This window comes from Chlamydomonas reinhardtii, chromosome 11 (assembly GCF_000002595.2).
Source record: "Chlamydomonas reinhardtii strain CC-503 cw92 mt+ chromosome 11, whole genome shotgun sequence".
Taxonomy (NCBI): Eukaryota; Viridiplantae; Chlorophyta; class Chlorophyceae; order Chlamydomonadales; family Chlamydomonadaceae; genus Chlamydomonas; species Chlamydomonas reinhardtii.
This window is the reverse complement of record NC_057014.1, coordinates 1,347,593-1,364,581: the sequence shown is the minus strand read 5'-3', so window position 1 is coordinate 1,364,581 and position 16,989 is coordinate 1,347,593. Positions and strand designations below refer to the sequence as shown.

At 60.6% G+C, this 16,989-nt stretch overlaps 3 protein-coding genes across 3 annotated transcripts; all 3 read left to right on the top strand.

Annotated features, from left to right (window-relative positions):
* The first annotated feature begins 78 nt into the window (after positions 1-78).
* Positions 79-3,875, top strand: CHLRE_11g467717v5 (uncharacterized protein). The gene is made up of 7 exons (XM_001690787.2): positions 79-367; positions 602-679; positions 880-1,133; positions 2,095-2,229; positions 2,443-2,504; positions 2,903-3,024; positions 3,285-3,875. The coding sequence occupies exons 1-7, from the start codon at positions 206-208 to the stop codon at positions 3,462-3,464; spliced, it is 993 nt and encodes a 330-aa protein (XP_001690839.2). The 5' UTR covers positions 79-205; the 3' UTR covers positions 3,465-3,875.
* Positions 3,876-3,985: 110 nt separating this feature from the next.
* On the top strand, positions 3,986-8,912 carry CHLRE_11g467716v5 (uncharacterized protein). The gene is made up of 5 exons (XM_043067480.1): positions 3,986-4,092; positions 4,403-4,482; positions 4,686-5,229; positions 5,419-5,503; positions 5,668-8,912. Exons 2-5 carry the CDS (start codon positions 4,469-4,471, stop codon positions 6,435-6,437), a joined length of 1,413 nt encoding a protein of 470 aa, XP_042919477.1. The 5' UTR covers positions 3,986-4,092; positions 4,403-4,468; the 3' UTR covers positions 6,438-8,912.
* Positions 8,913-9,095: 183 nt separating this feature from the next.
* On the top strand, positions 9,096-15,481 carry CHLRE_11g467715v5 (uncharacterized protein). The gene is made up of 4 exons (XM_043067479.1): positions 9,096-9,670; positions 10,125-10,914; positions 11,145-11,226; positions 11,486-15,481. The coding sequence occupies exons 1-4, from the start codon at positions 9,663-9,665 to the stop codon at positions 12,538-12,540; spliced, it is 1,935 nt and encodes a 644-aa protein (XP_042919476.1). The 5' UTR covers positions 9,096-9,662; the 3' UTR covers positions 12,541-15,481.
* The last annotated feature ends 1,508 nt before the right edge of the window (positions 15,482-16,989 follow it).

Below are 16,989 nucleotides of genomic sequence, written 5' to 3'. Positions count from 1 at the left end.
GGCCATTTGCATTGCAGGTTTTGCATCAGAACTCTCGTTGGCCCAATTCGCCCAAACCCTTCAGGCACGGTTGTAATAGTCACTGCAAGCATCTTTATTTCCATAGCTGCATGTATGTGCTAGCAATCGTGCGCAATCGGTTCGTGAAACAGAAACTGATCCTTCATTTGGGCTCGCCAAGTTTGTCGCGGCGCTTTGAGCCATAATGCCCACTGCATCCACAGTGAAGATTGCTGGTGCAAGCGCTCTAGCAGCTGCCATGCTTGCGGCGGTCAGCAGGCCACGCGCGGTGGGGCGACTGGTGCGGGGCATTGTGACACGGGCAGCGGGCGGCCCTGTGTACACGCCCCTGCCGCCTCCCCAGAAGGTGCGTGCGCTTAGCGAGATACGCTGCACGATTCATCTTCCTCCTGCCTTCTTATGGCGCATGCTATTTGCAGCGCCTGTGCAGTGGGGTGGGTCCCAGCAATCTTGGAATGGCGCTTCTCACTTCGAAGCGCCTGCCTTGCGTTGACCCCCGTGCTTGCTCATCTGAGTTTCTGCATCCGTCCTTCGCCTTCCCTCGTCTTAAACTTGATGCCCTCACGCAACACAATCATAGGTTAAGGTGGCACTGTGTCAGCTGCACGTGACCGCGGACAAGGAGCAAAACCTTAGAACAGCCCGCAAGGCGATCGAGGTGCGCACGTGGATGTACTGTATGCGGCCGTGCGGGATACGGGATACACCAGATCGCAAATACGGCAACTGACGCGAGTGCGTGACACCGGCTGGCTCTTGCACACCATGTAAGGCGTGCCCGCTACCCAGGCCCCTTGCACCCTTCCCTGCCCTTCGCCCCGCCCCCCTCCCCCACCTCCATTACCACCTCGCCATCAGGACGCGGCCGCCGCCGGCGCCAAACTGGTTGTCCTGCCCGAGATGTTCAACTGCCCCTACTCCAACGACTCCTTCCCCACCTACGCCGAGGACATTGAGGGCGGCGCCAGCGGCAGCGTGGCAGCGCTGTCGGCGGCGGCCGCGGCGGCGCGCGTGACGCTGGTCGCGGGCTCCATTCCGGAGCGGTGCCAAGGCAAGCTGTACAACACCTGCTGCGTGTTCGACTCGAGCGGCAAGCTGCTGGCCAAGCATAGGTGTGTTGGTGTGCGTGTTTGTGTGTGTGTTTTGTGTGTGTGTGTGTGTGTGTATGTATGTGTGTGTGTGTGTGTGTGTGTGTGTGTGTGTGTGTGTGTGTGTGTGTGTGTGTGTGTTAAAGAGCACAAGGAAAACGTTGCGCAAAGACAGTGTATGCGATGCAGCAAAGCGACGGTTTACGGATGTTACCTGAAATTACCTCGCATACCTGCTGCGGTGAGCCGCCGGTGTGTGTGTGTGTGTGTTAAAAAACGAAACGAAAGCCCGCCCAGACGACGCCGGAGTTACTTACCGATACCCACCATTTTACCGAGCGTCGCGTGACTGTCGTGACCCAGGTAGTCATACTTACCCGCGATAAGCCTGGAACCCCACGGGCGACCATTCGGCCTGACCCCGCGATGCACCTGTATGCGTCCATGCTCCGCACCCTGGGCGCGCTAAACAACGTTTACCCAGCACGCCTAATTCCCGGATTCCCGCCCGCTGGTCGTAGTCGAGCTCACCTATAGGCAAAAGTGGAAGCATGGGAGCATGGTGTGTGTGTGTGTGTGTGTGTGTGTGTGTGTGTGTGTGTGTGTGTGTGTGTTTGTGTGTGTGTGTGTGATATGGTAACGGTGTGGTGGTGGGCGCACAGTATGTTGCTGGGGTTGGGGATGGTCTGGTGGTGACTGACCCAGGGTTCGGGCGGGCCCAGGGTACGAGGGTTGGAAATTCGGTGATGTGCACAAGCACAGATCGAGGAGCTGCGCACTCAACAAGGAGTGCAGGCTGTTGGAGTTTAGGAGCAAAGGCCAAGCGCAGACGTTGCCACAGTTTGGAAGTCGTTGCGAGAGGGCGTCCCCCGCTCGCGTGTCCCGACACCTCGCGCTCTGGGCTGGCCTGGTGTACAGTCCTTGGGTACGGAAAGAACTGCTTCGTTCTCGGCCAATGGCTACCCCCTCCCCCTCACGGCCGCAGGAAGGTGCACCTGTTCGACATTGACATACCCGGAAAGATCACATTCAAGGAGTCCCTCACGCTCAGCCCAGGCCCTGGGCCCACGGTGGTTGACACGGAGGCGGGCCGGCTGGGCATTGGCATCTGCTACGACATGTGAGGGCGGGTGGGCGTGGGGGCGTTGTTGCGTGTTTGGGGAGGGTGTGTGCATGTAAGCAACATGTGCTTGCTGCGACTGAATGCGGGGCTCTCGGAATTGTGGAGGGTACGAATACGACAGGGTGTACATGATGACACCGGCGGACCTGGCACCACGGCCGCCGTGTGTTGCCTCTTGACGCCTGCCCGCAACCCTGAACCCGCCCGCAGCCGCTTTCCCGAGCTGGCCCAGATCTACGCCGCACGTGGGTGCCAGGTGCTGATCTACCCGGGTGAGTGGGGGCTCACGGTCCGTGGAGTTGGCACGTGGAGCTGGCACGCTCGGCGTGTTGGCACGTTCGGCGCGTGGGCACGTAGGACGTGATGGCCACTCGTATTGCAAGCTCTCATGAGTCTCGATGAGGTGCCGACACTGCAGATGCACGCTCACGCTCACAACCGCACGCATCACTCGCTGCCGCACAAGCCCACTCACAGCGCTCGCTTGAACTCTTTACCACACCACTCGCACACGCACTCGCCCACCCACCCACTCCCTCCTGCTCACCCCCACCCCAGCACATGGACCGCCACGCCCGCTCCTGTTTGCACTGAGGCTCGGCTTCCATTCCCTCCCGCCCCCTGGCTTGCTCCTCATACCTCCCGCGCCCCGCCATCCACCCGCGCACAGGCGCCTTCAACATGACCACGGGCCCGGTGCACTGGGAGCTGCTGGCCAAGGCTCGCGCCGTGGACAACCAGGTCTTCGTGCTCACCTGCTCGCCCGCGCGCAACCCCGACTCCTCCTACCAGGTGAGGGGCGCGGTCGGCGGCACGCGTCGTGGCGTGACTCTGTCGTCGTCAATCGGAGGGGGGGGGGGCGCACCTGGCGAGGTGGTGGTGTGTCGTGTATGTCCCGCAGGCTACAGGTCGGGACAGGGACAACTGCAGCGGCACGCATAGCCCCCGAGCGCCGTATTCCGTCCCCCGCGCCTGACCCGCCCTTCCTCCCGCCTCTCCCCACCCCCTCCCATTCCTCTCTTACTCCTTTCCCTGCTCCTCTCCCCACCCAGGCCTGGGGCCACTCCACAGCCCTGGGCCCCTTCGCCGAGGTCCTGGCCACCACCGAGCACTCCCCCGCCACCGTGTTTGCCGAGCTGGACTACGCCCAGCTGGACGAGCGGCGTGCCGCCATGCCGCTGCGGCAGCAGAAGCGGCACGACCTGTACTTGCTGCTGGACAAGACGGCGTAGAAGAGGAGGGGATGGGGAGGAGGCGGAGAGGGAGCAGGACAGGTGGGGGAGGAGGAGGGATGGGTAAGGAGTAGGAGTTGGGAGGGGATTGTGTGTTACGCACGGTGGTGGGGCCCAGGGCGTCGGTGTCGTCGTCGTGCTGGGGACACGGAGGCCAAAGTGAGTAGGAGCTGGGGTGGGATTTGGTGAGTGGCTGACGTCTCAGTGCCAGGGGAGCTGCGCACAGGGCAGGGGTCGCAACAGGCTGGGCAGCACGGAGGTGCCGCAGGGCCACGGGGACTTGTCGGGGGCCGCCGAGCGGTGGAGCTGACGTAAGGCGCGTGCTGCCGGCGTCTTAACTGCGCAAGATACAGCACATGTCGATAAATGAGGATCGCTATTTAAGAATTATACTTGTAAACCTCACACTGGAGGCCGCTCGGATTTGCGAGCCCTTGGGCGGGTCGGACTGACTGACAGCACAAAACGCAGGGACGAGCCAGTCTGGCCCTTCAGCTGTTGAACCCGAATACATGTAGATGCTTACCCACATTCAACACAACACTTGAATTCGACGTCATCCTGCGATTGAGTCGGCCATGGCCCTACCAAGCTCCGCCGAGTAACCAGCACTGCATCAAAGCCTCAGGTCAGTACCACGCATATTTTCAAGCCTGCTGGCAATATTATTTGATAGCAAAGCAAGGAGCTAAAGGGGCGCTCGTCGGAAGAAAGGTCTGGGCATGGAGGGAGTGCGGGCGTAGGATCGTGCCTTACGGCGTCAGGATGGAGCACACGCTTTAATGTGTTTGGGTACATACATACCGAACGACTTTGTCGATGCGGTTTGGCAGCGAGCACGAGGGCCCGCATGCAGCCCGCTGCGCCAGGCCTTTCGCCTTCGTGCCAGCAGAGGGCTTGAGGTCAACCTCGTCTAATTGCTTTTGCGTTTGCTGCAGGTGGGCGTCTGACGGTTTCGGGCCGAAGACCTGTGGCACGAACCGCGGAAAAAGTGGGAGGGGAATATGGACCTGCTCAGGTGCGAAGAATGAGGTCGCGGGTGAGAAGTCCCCTGTCTTCCTGGGCCTCGACACTCGAACATCGTCGCAGTCGCACCGCACACGTCCTGCTTGGCACGCAAATCCTGTAAGCCACCTACCCAGTCCCACACCCCACCCAACCCCATGACTCATATCTTGACTGGCTGCTGCGTACGTGATTTTTGTCTTCCCACGTGTGCAGCCTCTCCCGCCTGCCCAAGCGGTCGCTCAGCGCCATGCCCTCCGAACCAGCCCTGCCGCCCATCTTCGAGGACCGCTCGGACTGCGAAGCGGACAAGCGCACATGGCCCCATAGCCTCTACCGATGGGGCACCACGGTCGGCTCAGCGGCCCTGGGCCCTTCTTCGCCTCCAGCTGCTGCTGATGGCTTCATGGCGCAAGTGGCTCTGCCGCCGATGCCGTCGCTGCGCCCCTTTCTGTGGGATGACCCCGGCTACCCCCACTCAATAGGCCACCACAGTCGACGTCGCGAAGACGGCGTTGGCAGCAGCGCTGGCGCTGGCGGAGGCGGTGGCAGTGCCTGCGCCTGCCTGAGGCGTGCGGCCGCACCTGCTCGCCACGCCATGCCGGACGCCTCTCCAGCCGCCACAGCCAGTACCACCTTAGACGGCACGGACAGCGGCGGTGGGGGCAGCGGCACTGGCAGTTCCAGTGGACAGCCCCCCAGTAACCTCAGCCGCAGCACCAGCTCGCATGGCACCCGTGCCATCGCCTCGGTACTCAATGTGAGTGCCCTTGCGTGTTTATAAAGAGTGCGTTCGGCCGTACCCCGCACGGCACTCTGACGGGCAGTGCGCCAGGCATGCATGATCATGCCGACGGCCATTACAGGTCTCAGGAGCTCTGTTGCCCTTCTTACCCGGAACCTCTGCCCTCCCTTTCCTCCGCCCTCCCTCACCACCGAACAACCGCAGCACGCCCAGCGCCTGGCGGACGTTCTACGTGCTGAGAACGAAGCGCTGCGGCTGCGCCTGGTGGCGCACCTCCACACACCGCTGGGTGAGAACGACTCGGCGTGTGCGCGCTCTGCTGGCACTCTTCTCATGATTCGCGTGCCTTCCAGTACCGCACCAATCCGTTTGCATTTACACGTTTGTATTCTTTCGGAACGTACATTTGCCATCTGTCTGCTTCATCACCGCGTGCGTGCCTTTCGCCTGCAGGGGGCCGGGAGGAAACCATCCAGCACCTCAGCCATATGGGGCACTTGGGAGGCGGCGGCGGGCTGCTGGCGGCGGCGGCGGCGAAAGGAGCGCCGTCGGTTGGAGGGCTGCCCCTGACACCTACCGGGGCAGCGGCCGCCGCCGCTGTGGGCGCGGAGTTGCGGTCCACGGTCCCTGAGCAACATCATCATCAGCGGATGCCGCTCGTGCCAGGATCGCCATCCACTGACACAACCGTAGCGGACGCGGCTGCGGCAGTGGTGGTGGCTGATGAGGCGTCGGAGCCCTGCGGGGAAGGCCTTATTCGGCCTGGCAACAGCGGCAGCAGCATTACCAGCAGTGCAATCAGCAGCAGCAGTGACTGCTGCACCCCCACAACACCAGGCACTACTGCCTGGGGCCACAGCTGCGCTGCTGACAACGGGTTCTTGGCCAGCTGTAGCTGTGGCAAGTGCTCCCGCAACGGCTGTAGCAGTCCTAGCACCGAGGACGGCAGCAGCAACTCTGAGGACACTGCACCCCAAAGGCAACAGGAGCAGCGGTGTAAGGTAAGCTTTGGCCAGCAGCCTTCTGCGGGCATGTGTGCGGTGAAAGGCGGCACCGTCGCCGCGCCAGCGGCTGCTGCTCTTGTTGCCGGCGGTGCTGGCCCTGCCGAGATCACTACCGCTGCCGGGCAGCTGATGAGGTCTCGGCGCTACAGCTGGCGGCGCCTGCAGGAGCTGAGTGGTTGCAACGGACTGCCGCCGCCACCACTAGCTCCGTCCTGCTAGCCCATCATGTCAATTTGGGTGCAGTGGGGAGCGAGCTGGGGGCCTGGAGCAATTCGTGCTTGAGGCCATTTTGGGGGGCAATTGTTGTGAACCTACTGCTGAGAGCGAGCAAACATATTGTTGCTCTGTGTGCGTGGCTGGGAACGCAGCGATGACGAGAGCCGGATGCCGGACAGTGACAGTCCGCTGGCGAGGGTGGCTAGCTGCCTGAGCAGCTGCTGAAACACGCTAGCTATTGCTGTTTATGGTTAATTAAGCGCGGTCGTATGCGTGACCGTAGTAACCTACATACGGCTGATTGATGACGCACTTGTTGGTTGCCATGCGTGTGCGGGAATGTGCGTCAGGGTCTGCTGGGCGACTTCACGGATGGCACGCTGCTGTCACTCCACGCAGGAACTCTGCTATTGCGTCATACGCACATTTATTATACGGCCTGCACGATATGACGATGGTACTTCATCTGCTGTATGGACGCAGAGCCTCAGCGGTTGCTAGCTAGGCTGTTAGCGCAATGGTCCTGGCGCACTCTACCCTCATGTGGAGAGGAGGGATATAGCTGCTGGCCATACATTCTCCACGCACGCCATCACAGCCCGCGCGCCCATCCATGGCACATGCGCCCGCCGCTGTCTAAGGCACACGCACGCACAGCACATGCATGAACGCGATGACACAGAAGGTGTGTGTGTATGTGTGTGTGTGTGTGTGTGTGTGTTACAGAGCACGAGGAAAACAGCGCGCAAAGACAGCATATGCGATCCAGCACCGTGACGGCATACGAATGTTACCTAAAATTACCTCGCATAGGTGTGTGCGTGCGTGCGCGCGCGCGCGTGTGTGTGTGTTAAAAAACGAAACGAAAGCCCGCCCAGACGACGCCGTGTGTGTGTGTGTGTGTGTGTGTATGTGTGTGTTAAAGAGCACAATGAAAACGTTGCGCAAAGACAGTGTATGTGTGTGTGTGTGTGTGTGTGTGTGTGTGTGTGTGTGTGTGTGTGTGTGTGTGTGTGTGTGTGTGTGTGTGTGTGTGTGTGTGTGTGTGTGCGCGCGCGATGGGACAGTGTCAAGGCAGGTTGGTGAAGTCCCGCAGGGTGCAGCGAATTCCCAGACCCCAGAAGGGGAACGTGTGCGTGTGTTGTGTGTGCGATGGGACAGTGTCAAGGCAGGTTGGTGAAGGCCCGCAGGGTGCAACGAATTCCCAGACCCCAGAAGAGGAAGGTGTGTGTGTGTGTGTGTGTGTGTGTGTGTGTGTGTGTGTGTGTGTGTGTGTGTGTGTGTGTGTGTGTGTGTGTGCGTGTGCGTGTTATCATACATACATGTCTGCTTTGCAGCATGGGGCGATTGCACTGCCCAGTGAATCCCCCACATGTGCTCTTGCCTTCACCACGCATTTTTGGAACTTTGAAGCTGATGGGCTTCGAGCGGCCGACCAAGCTGCAGCGGCCGCCATGGCCGCCGGCGGCGGCGGGGCCGGGCTGAGAGCCTGAACGGCGCTAGCAGGGCGTGGGGCTGAGGGTGCACGTGTTGATTGGCGGCGAGTGACGTGACTAGTTTGTTAGCTGCGGGTTAGCACGGACTGTGCACCCCACCCAACCGGCCACGTCCGGATTTGCGGGGATGCCAAAGGCCCCCAACATAGAGGCGTGTGCTTAGTAGGCGCCCGCGTCAAGGTGGCTGGGTTGATAACGATCCGGGATCAGCCCTTTTCCTGCCATAAGGCAGCCACCTCCTTGTTGGAACTTTAGTTCATGGTGCTGCGGGCATAAGGGAGTATGCAGTAGCATGCAGGCAGGCACAGACAGGGGCAATAATCCTATGGGGCTTCGCAGCAGGCCCGACGGAAAGCGGGATGCTGGCGAAGGGCACCAGCACGCAGGTTGCAGGCGCATAAACAGCTCTCATTGAGCCGCACATTCAGCGATGCGGGAACCCAAGTTGCTCATGCCTGCTCTAAGCTGTTTTCCGGTATTTTCGGGGTGGGCGGCCAGCCGGCCGCCGGCCGACGACATGGGATGCTGCAGCCTTGCAGGAACGGGGCAGGCGGCTCAGTTTCGTAGCCTTGTGGGAATTGGGCGTGTCCGCGCCCTGAGGTGGTGTGGCGGTAGGTGGCGCTATGCGGAAATCTCGTGGCAAGGCAGTTGGGCGACATGGGTCATTGAAGTGCAACCATAGGGTGCGGGGACGATGGGAGATGAAGAGGCGGGGCCCGGAGAGCGGAAGCAAGCGCAACTTCACATGAGCTTACAGCTATGGGCAATAATCCATTTCAAACAATGGCCCAGCATCCACCTCAGATGCGGCCGTACTTGGGCGGGCCGCATCGATTGGCCGCGCTCAGCAGAGGCGCAGGGCGATCGACGGGCGAGCTCAGTAGGTGCGAGCACGGTTCGTGTCGTCCCCAGATAGGTCCTGCCATACAGGTCGTCGACCAAAACGCAAACCGTAATCTTTGGCATGTAATATCGCCATTTGTGTTAGGGTGAGTTCATCAACGCGTTCAAAACCACAATCCAGGGTCGAGCCGGCCGAGCAGCCAACCGTTCCGAACAGACCATGAACGCGAGCGGTTTATGAGTTTAGGCACTCCCTCCTCCAAGGAGGCAGTTGAGGTGATGGCTTATAGAAGATTGATAGCAACCTCATGAGCACGGTGCTGGTTAAATCGTGCTCGCTCCCACGCACAACGGTCGGACGAGCTCTGAACGACGGCGATTATTCCTACCTCGCTGATCGCAAACTCGAAAATGCACATCCAACGTTTGACTGATGTTTGCATGTTTCTTCGCTAGGTAAAGAATTGATGCTGCTGTCGCGATCGACTTGGCCTGAAAGACCGTCTCACACGCGACAGGGCCATAAAGCCCTCAAACTCTTGACCGCTTTCAAGTACCTTGACCGGTGCCTGTGGGAGGACTTGATGGCTCAAAGTTTCAACGTCAGTCAGTGAGCCACCATCTTCTTTCAGCAGTGGCAGGGCAGGTCCTTTCGCAGGCAAAGAGCAAGCACGTAAACCAGCATCTGCTGATATAAAACAGGTGCGGCAAGCCTTGAATTATATCAACGGCGGCATTTGCACACTTGCGAACGCGTTTGCGCGCGAACTAGCGCTGACGCATACAGGCGATGTCCAGCTATTGTTGAGCTCATGTCGAACTCGTACACAGGCGCTGGGGAGCTGGCGCAGCGTGGCGGAGGTACTGCAGTAACCGCTTCGCGTTGGCCATGGACAGGTACGCACGGGCGTTCTGGGCGCCAACACCTTACTCGTAGCTCTAAAACGCAAGCCCGTAATTAGGTCTTGCATATATCCCATCGCTTTATACTTAGTGACGGCCTCAAAGCTTGCCGTCACCGGGTTATGCCGCCCTTACTTTAAGCCCCGGCGGTGCCGCACCGGCGGCGTTGGAGCTCGCTGCCCCAGTTGTCTGGCGACGGCCCAAATCCTGACAGCACTCGAAGCACAACGAGCACGACAGCTCTTCCTGGCTCTACGCTCCTGTTCCTCCACCCACGTTGCACTACCTGTACACCCGAACGCACGCACCCCCGCCCCTTGGTGACTTCCCACCTCTCCGAGCTAGCGTGGGGGCGCTCATCTGTCCGCAGGGCTTGCATACGTTTTACGAACCCACCCGCACCTCCCCTGATCCGCTTCCCATTTTCGCCCCCTCTCTCATCCCCCAGCCTTGCCTTCCTGCCACGGCGGTCCATCAGCCTCGTCCTCGGCATGCCGACGTTGCCATCCATCTCGGAGGCTGAGGAGGACGGAGGCGACGGAGCCGACTGGAGCTGGGACACACGCAACGACGGACTCCACGCACACTCGCCCATGATGGCACGCGGAGCCATGACAACAACCGGTCTCATTGGCGGTGACGAGGGACTCAACAATCTAGGCCACAACGGCAGGTGGGCCCCAGGCAGTGTTGAGCCCATGGTGCTGAGCGAGCCTGGAAGCACCAACAGCAGCAGCAGCCAAACCCGGCGCTGGCAGCAGCTGCGCCAGCGGAGTCTGTCTATGAATGCGGCGGCACTAGGTGCTGCCGCGGTCAGTGGTGAGCTCCGGAGCGCGGATGGAGTCGGCTGCTGGGAGCCGCAGGGGCGCCGGCGCTCTCTACTGCACCCGCTGTCGCCCGGCAGCAGCAGCAGCAGCAGCAGCAGCAGCAGCAACGCCGGCGGCGGAGACGCAATGGATGGGCGGCACGAGGTCTCTCCTGCCGGCGGCGGCGGCGGCCAGTGCGGCCGCCGCAGCCAGACTGTGATCCCCGGTGCCCCGGTACTGCCAGTGGCGAACAGGACCAGCAGCAGCAAGGTCGGCACCACCAGTGGGCGGCACGCCGGCGGCATCTACCATGGCGGAGCTGGCGGGCTGGTGGCGGCGGTGGCTGCCGCTGCCGCCAGCGGCCGCGCCGGCACCGGCCCCAGCAGTACACACAACCCGCACGGCGCCCGAGCTATTGCCTCAGTCCTCACGGTGCGGGAGCGCTAGGGCGTATATATGGCCCACGGCTAGGCCCACGGCTTGGTTTGCCTCCCACCTGCCTGTATTATTGTAGTCCCCATTCCATCCCCAGCGTCTAATCCGATCTGTGTTAGAAAGCACACGGTCGGTGTGTGCCTCTCTCCAAACGATTGCTGGTGTTTTTTTATTGCGGGAATCGCTGCCCTCACGCTGCCCACCGTACTGGTCCCAAACAACCGCAGCACGCCCAGCGCCTGGCGGACGTGCTACGTGCTGAGAATGAAGCGCTGCGGCTGCACTTGGCACAACTGAACACAGCGCTAGGTGAGAGTCTGTGCGTGCGCGTGTGCGTGTGCATGCTGCTTCCATTGCGATAAGCTGCCAATGTGCAACCTCCATGTTGATATGCACCAAGTGCATGGCTGCAATGTGCAGCATACGGTATCCAACCAGAAGTAAGAGCCCGCCGTACATGTTGTCCACTTCCGTACATACGTACACATTGCACGCCGTTGACACGTCACGTGTGTGTGTGTGTGTGTGTGTGTGTGTGCGTGTGCGTGCGCCGTGTCCCCCGCCTCAGCGTCCCGGGAGCTCGCCATCCGGCACATCAAGGAGGGCCTGCAGGTGGAGGTCGCGAGGCCGCACCCGCAGGCGCCCGTCAGGCCTCCAGCGAGGGATGCCACCGGCGGCACAGCTGCTGCTGCTGCTGCTGCTGCTGCTGCTGGGACACGACCATCTGCAGCGGCGCTGCCTGCCGCCGCCGGTGCTAGCTGCCGTGGTCAGGAGCGTGGTGACGGAGGCGACAGCAAGACCGCCGGCATGACCCTGACGACGCCGTCGCAGCTGCAGCCTGCACGGCCGCCGCTGGCGTCGCCCACAGCGGCTGCCGCCAGCAGTGCCGTTACCGGCCATGGTGGCGTCCTGGCAGCTGTGGAGGGGGCGGCAACCGGTGATGGCGGCGCGCCGGCGTTCGCGGTGCGCACCCCTTCCAAGCCACCGCCGCCGCTGCTGCCTGCTGGCGGTGGTGGCAGCCCCTGCATTAGCCCGACAGCGGCGGCGGCGGCGGCGGGCGACAGTGGCCATGCCGTTCGCACGACAGTCGCTCGCACCGTGGTGCCCACCTTCCATGCGGCGTTGAATGCGGGGGCTTGCTTCGGCGGTGGGGGCGGCGGCGGCGGCGGAACCTTCGCTGCCCCGGCCTACTCGTCGCCCGCCGGTGCGGCGGCGGTCCGTGTGCAGTCATGCCACCACAGCCGCCGCTGCCTGCTGCCCTACCTTGAAGGCTGCGTCAGCGGCGGACCCATGCAGCTGCCTCATCAGCGACAGGTGCCGCAGCCGCCGATGGCGACAGTGGCGATGACAGCAGCACCGGCGCCAGTACCCGCACCAGCAGAGTGTGCCGTGTCAGGGCCTCAGTCTCCGCCAGTCTCTCCAAACCGCCGCCGCCACAGCAGTGGCGGCAGCAGCGGCAGTAGCGGCAGCCTCGCTTGGCATGAGCATCTCGGGGCAGCGGCGGGCTCCAACCATACCAAGGCGCAGCCGCCGCCGCAGCCGGCTCGTCCGCGCTACAGCTGGCGGCGCCGTAGCAGCAGTGGCAGCGGCGTCGCGGCGCCGCCGTTGGTTGCACAGGTGTAGACGGCCGTGCTGGTAGTACGGTACACCCGGCAGTGCCTGCTCCCATGCTCCCATGCTCCCATGCTCCCATTTGAGTAACTTGACAGCTAGCCAGGCCTTGAGCTGGGCTCACCTATCCAGCAAGGTTATCCTTTTTTGTTTCAGGCGCCAGCTACTACGGGCAGCAAGGGTCACCGGGCTACAAGTTAGGCGGCGCATTACTGCCGCTGCAAACCTGCGGAGCGCCCACTCCTCGTCTGCATACCGCAGGTCCCTCGCATAGCGCAAAGGACCATTCAGCATGCATCTTTGCTTGCATCGTTTGCATCGGCACGCTGGGTGCCTTTGTTGATGGCGCAAATCGGCGGCGCACAGCGCCACATACAGTACCCCTTCGAACAGCGCCATGCCTTCACTGCAAAACATACGCGCGCGCAATGTGGTTTGTCGCTCTCCCCAACGCCGTGTAGCCATCCATGCACGTACATCGCCACCAGCACTTAGCTCCAATGCATTTTATTATACCGGTTTATGCAGTTCATGTATGTAATCAGTATGCGGCGCCCACAGTTTGATGGCTTGATGATTGATGCGGAAGGGTCAGCAGTCTGTGGCCGGCCGGGCGGCAGTCATGCACGCGGCGAACGTGGGTGATGGCGCACCGTGCCCGTGCTGCGTGCCTGTGGATGAGATGAGTGTGTGATGAGTATGAGATGGACCTTGACGATTTGCCATGCACGTGGAACATGTGTGTGGCGTGGCTGGGGGTCGATACAGTAGCTGGGATAGCTATCGCCGCATGCTGCGGTGTCAGGCGGGGTTCTGCCGTGCTGTGCGTGCACTGAGCCACTGCGATGGAAGAGTAGCAGTATCTGATGATAGTTGTATTCCCCATGTATGTCTAATGCTCGCCAGCGTTTTCATCTGTCAGAGGCGCTGGGATATCAAGAAAGCGAGATGGCAGCGGTAACCGTTGGGACTCAGCGGTACAAGCAAGCTAAGGATAATCATGCACCAGCATGTGCTGGTATAGAGGGCCCGGCCCTTTCCTCGAAAGACTACTGAATTACATGAAGCTAGGGAAGGCAGGAAAGAGGTCTTTGCAACACACGCCGGAATGCTTGGCGTCTGTACGGTTCACGCGTGCCTCTCACTTCTGCTGATCAACTGGATGAATTGGTTCTGATGGCGCCGCACGCATGAAGCGAGTTAGGCGGGACGGGCGGGAAGTGCTAATTGGTTCTGATGGCGCCGCACGCATGAAGCGAGTTAGGCGGAAAATGCTTACAGTGATATCATGATAAACGTTTATGCGCTGACTTATCGCAGCGCAGTGGAGATAAGTCTAGTTATTGCGACATAACTGCCGTGTTGCGTTAGAGTCACGCACGGCGCAGGACGCTCGGGTACGTGCCTGTGCATGGGGCCGAACCGAGCTGGGTCTTGTACGCGTCAGGAGCACACGGCGCCTTATCTGCCGTTGTGCTTCTGTACTGTATTTCGGATCGTCCCTCTGCCGGGACGGTGACCTCAGTGTGTCGCACTTAAACGTTCCCTACATTTCTGGACTTTCTTTGCAATCCTATTATACCTGGTTCTAACTATACTTTACCATGTATGGACCGAATAAGCGTTTAATATATACTCAGACGGAGTTGCAGCGTTTTGTTGCGCGATCCTGCTCAATGGAACCCCTTAGCTTGATCACGCTCGCTCTCTGATCGTAAGGGAATGCCCTTCGAAGCTTCTCTGGCGCTTTGAACCACGCTTTGGTTCGGGGGCCGCATTCGGGAGCAAATCGGAGCAGAGCGGAGCTTTCAAGCGGAGCAAAGGCGCGCGAAGCGTTGCGGACAAGGCGTTCGGCAAGTCACTGAAAGCAAAAGGGCATGCACAGCTGTGCGGGCGGGCTACTTGCTTGCCATGCGCGGTCCTGCTTGCCGTGCCTTCGTGTCTACCCGTCGCTTTGCAGTTCACAGCTTTGTGCAATACCTTTCCACATCTTCCATTGTGCCACCCCCACCTCCCCAAGACCCTCAGGACTTTTGGCGCGGTACTTCTCCTGTCTGCCTATCCAGGCCGCAGGGCCCGCGTGCCTTGGGGAAAGGGCGTGTGTGCCGTTGGGATCCGGCCTGTGCGCCGCAAGCAACGGGCTTTGCGCCCTTGCCTTATGGACAATGGACGGCATACGTGCCCTTATGATACGGCCTGTGTGCCGCAAGCAATGGGCTCCGCGCCCTTGCTTTATGGACAATGGACGGCATACGTGCCCTTATGATACGGCCTGTGCGCCGCAAGCAATGGGCTCCGCGCCCTTGCTTTATGGACAATGGATGGCATACGTGCCCTTATGATACGGCCTGTGTGCCGCAAGCAACGGGCTCCGCGCCCTTGCTTTATGGACAATGGACGGCATACGTGCCCCTATGATACGGCCTGTGCGCCGCTAGCAACGGGCTCCGCGCCCTTGCTTTATGGACAATGGACGGCATACGTGCCCTTATGATACGGCCTGTGCGCCGCAAGCAATGGGCTCCGTGCCCTTGCTTTATGGACAATGGACGGCATACGTGCCCCTATGATACGGCCTGTGCGCCGCAAGCAACGGGCTCCGCGCCCTGGCTTCATGGACAATTTACGGCGTACGTGCCCTCATGATACAGCCTGTGCGCCGCAGGCAACGGGCTCCGCGCCCTTGCTCCATGGACACTTCACGGCGTACGTGCCCTCATGACACGGCCTGTGTGCCGCAGGCAACGGGCTCCGCGCCCTTGCTTCATGGACAATGCGCCGCGTACGTGTTCTTATGATACGGTCTGTGCGCCGCAAGCAACGGGCTCCGCACCCTTGTTTTATGGACAATTCACGGCATACGTGCCCGTATGATGTGACCTGTGTGCCGCAAGCAACGGCTTCGCACCCTTGCTTTTGGGTAATAGATGGCATACGTGCCCTTATGATACGACCTGTGTGCCGCAAGCAACGGGCTCCACACTCTTGCGTTGTGGATTATAGACGGCATTGAAATGCTTACGTGCCTTCGTTGTACATGCCTTTGCGTTGTGGACAATGTGTGGTCTGAGCGCCACGTTCGGATACGGCGTGTGTGCCGCCAGCAACAGGCTTTGCGCCTCGCATCATGTGTCTTGCGATATGGCCTGTGTGCCGCATGCAATTATGCTGCCTGCCCTGTCGTTATGGACGCTTCGACTTGTTGCGTGCCCTGCTGCGTGCCCTGTCGCAATACGCCTTGAGTGTACCGTGCACGGCAAGCCTGCGCCTCGCTATTGCTTCGTGTTGACAACGGAGCGGGCTTACGTGATCATGCGTCACCCTGTACGTCTTGAGGTCCGCACGCACATCATACTATCACGCGGCATCACCCTTGTAGTTTGGCTGACGCACCCCAAGCCAACCTATATGCATTCGATGTGTGCGCTAGGCCCAAGTGCCGAATTTGTTTTTCCGGATATTTCGCCCTCAGTGAGCGATGTGGAGTTTTGTGCAGTTCGGCCAGCATGCTATGCCCAGCCAATAACAATACCGCATGATGCATAACTATACCGCATGACGCATAACTATACCGCATGACGCATAAACATGCCTTCGTGCCCTGCACCAGGCATCGGACGCTGTGTCACGCAGTGAGCCCGACCCTGCGCAACCAACATTTTGTTGCGAGATACGGTCGGAGCTGGGATTACAGCCTGCCTGGTGGGTTTGGATGGCGCCCGTGTGTTGGGCTGGGCTGTTGCTGCTCGCGGTGGGGCCCACCACCAAGTCACGGCACCCATCCGCCCTCCCCTCTTGTTGGCCCACCCGCCTGTACACATGCCAGTCACCCGCTCGCCATCCTGTGAAAGCGGGTAGCCGACTTGGCAAGCGCTTTTCCTGACACTTGGCGCAGGTTTGAGTGGGATACCAGAATGGTCTGAATGTAGTTGTTGGATAACCAGTACACTGCGGTGTGTAGCTGGTTAGCGGGAGTACCGTGCATGAAACACGCTACTCGACCCGCCATGCCCGCGCGATGGTACCACCAACCGTTCAACCCAGATCCATGCCGGGGTAGCATCGACCCCACAGTCAGACTGATAGCTCCTATCCAGGTGTTAGGCGCCATGTATGTATCTGTGGACGCGTCAAGCTGGCTTGTGCCGTAGCGTTGGCCGCCTGTATGGCACGGCATCTGTGTCACGTTATGGCCTCATGCTTACCGTAGTCACGCGGCTTGCGTGCTGTGCGGCACGCTCCCTGCCAATCCTTCAGGACATGTATGCATACATGTTACTTCGTCAGAGCCATAGCAGGGGCAGCGTGTTCTGTCAATGCCTCATGAACCCAGAGACCCAAGCCAACGTACGCATTAGTTCCGCAACGCACGTCAATGCCAACTGTATGTGTCGCCTGCCCACTCGCGAGTGGACGCCTAGGGAACCAACCTTAGTTCCTTTCAGCCCCGGCCTTACTTCA

What these genes read in the sequence shown, in the direction of transcription:
- CHLRE_11g467716v5 (XM_043067480.1), top strand. An exon ending in CCATCGCCTCGGTACTCAAT is followed by an intron (nt 5,230 to 5,418) that starts GTGAGTGCCCTT and finishes GAACAACCGCAG; the next exon opens with CACGCCCAGCGCCTGGCGGA. An exon ending in GCACCTCCACACACCGCTGG is followed by an intron (nt 5,504 to 5,667) that starts GTGAGAACGACT and finishes TTTCGCCTGCAG; the next exon opens with GGGGCCGGGAGGAAACCATC.
- CHLRE_11g467717v5 (XM_001690787.2), top strand. Translation starts at nt 206, where the DNA reads ATGCCCACTGCATCCACAGTGAAGATTGCTGGTGCAAGCGCTCTAGCA. An exon ending in CCAGGTGCTGATCTACCCGG is followed by an intron (nt 2,505 to 2,902) that starts GTGAGTGGGGGC and finishes ACCCGCGCACAG; the next exon opens with GCGCCTTCAACATGACCACG. An exon ending in ACCCCGACTCCTCCTACCAG is followed by an intron (nt 3,025 to 3,284) that starts GTGAGGGGCGCG and finishes CTCCCCACCCAG; the next exon opens with GCCTGGGGCCACTCCACAGC.
- CHLRE_11g467715v5 (XM_043067479.1), top strand. An exon ending in CTATTGCCTCAGTCCTCACG is followed by an intron (nt 10,915 to 11,144) that starts GTGCGGGAGCGC and finishes AAACAACCGCAG; the next exon opens with CACGCCCAGCGCCTGGCGGA. An exon ending in ACAACTGAACACAGCGCTAG is followed by an intron (nt 11,227 to 11,485) that starts GTGAGAGTCTGT and finishes CCCCCGCCTCAG; the next exon opens with CGTCCCGGGAGCTCGCCATC.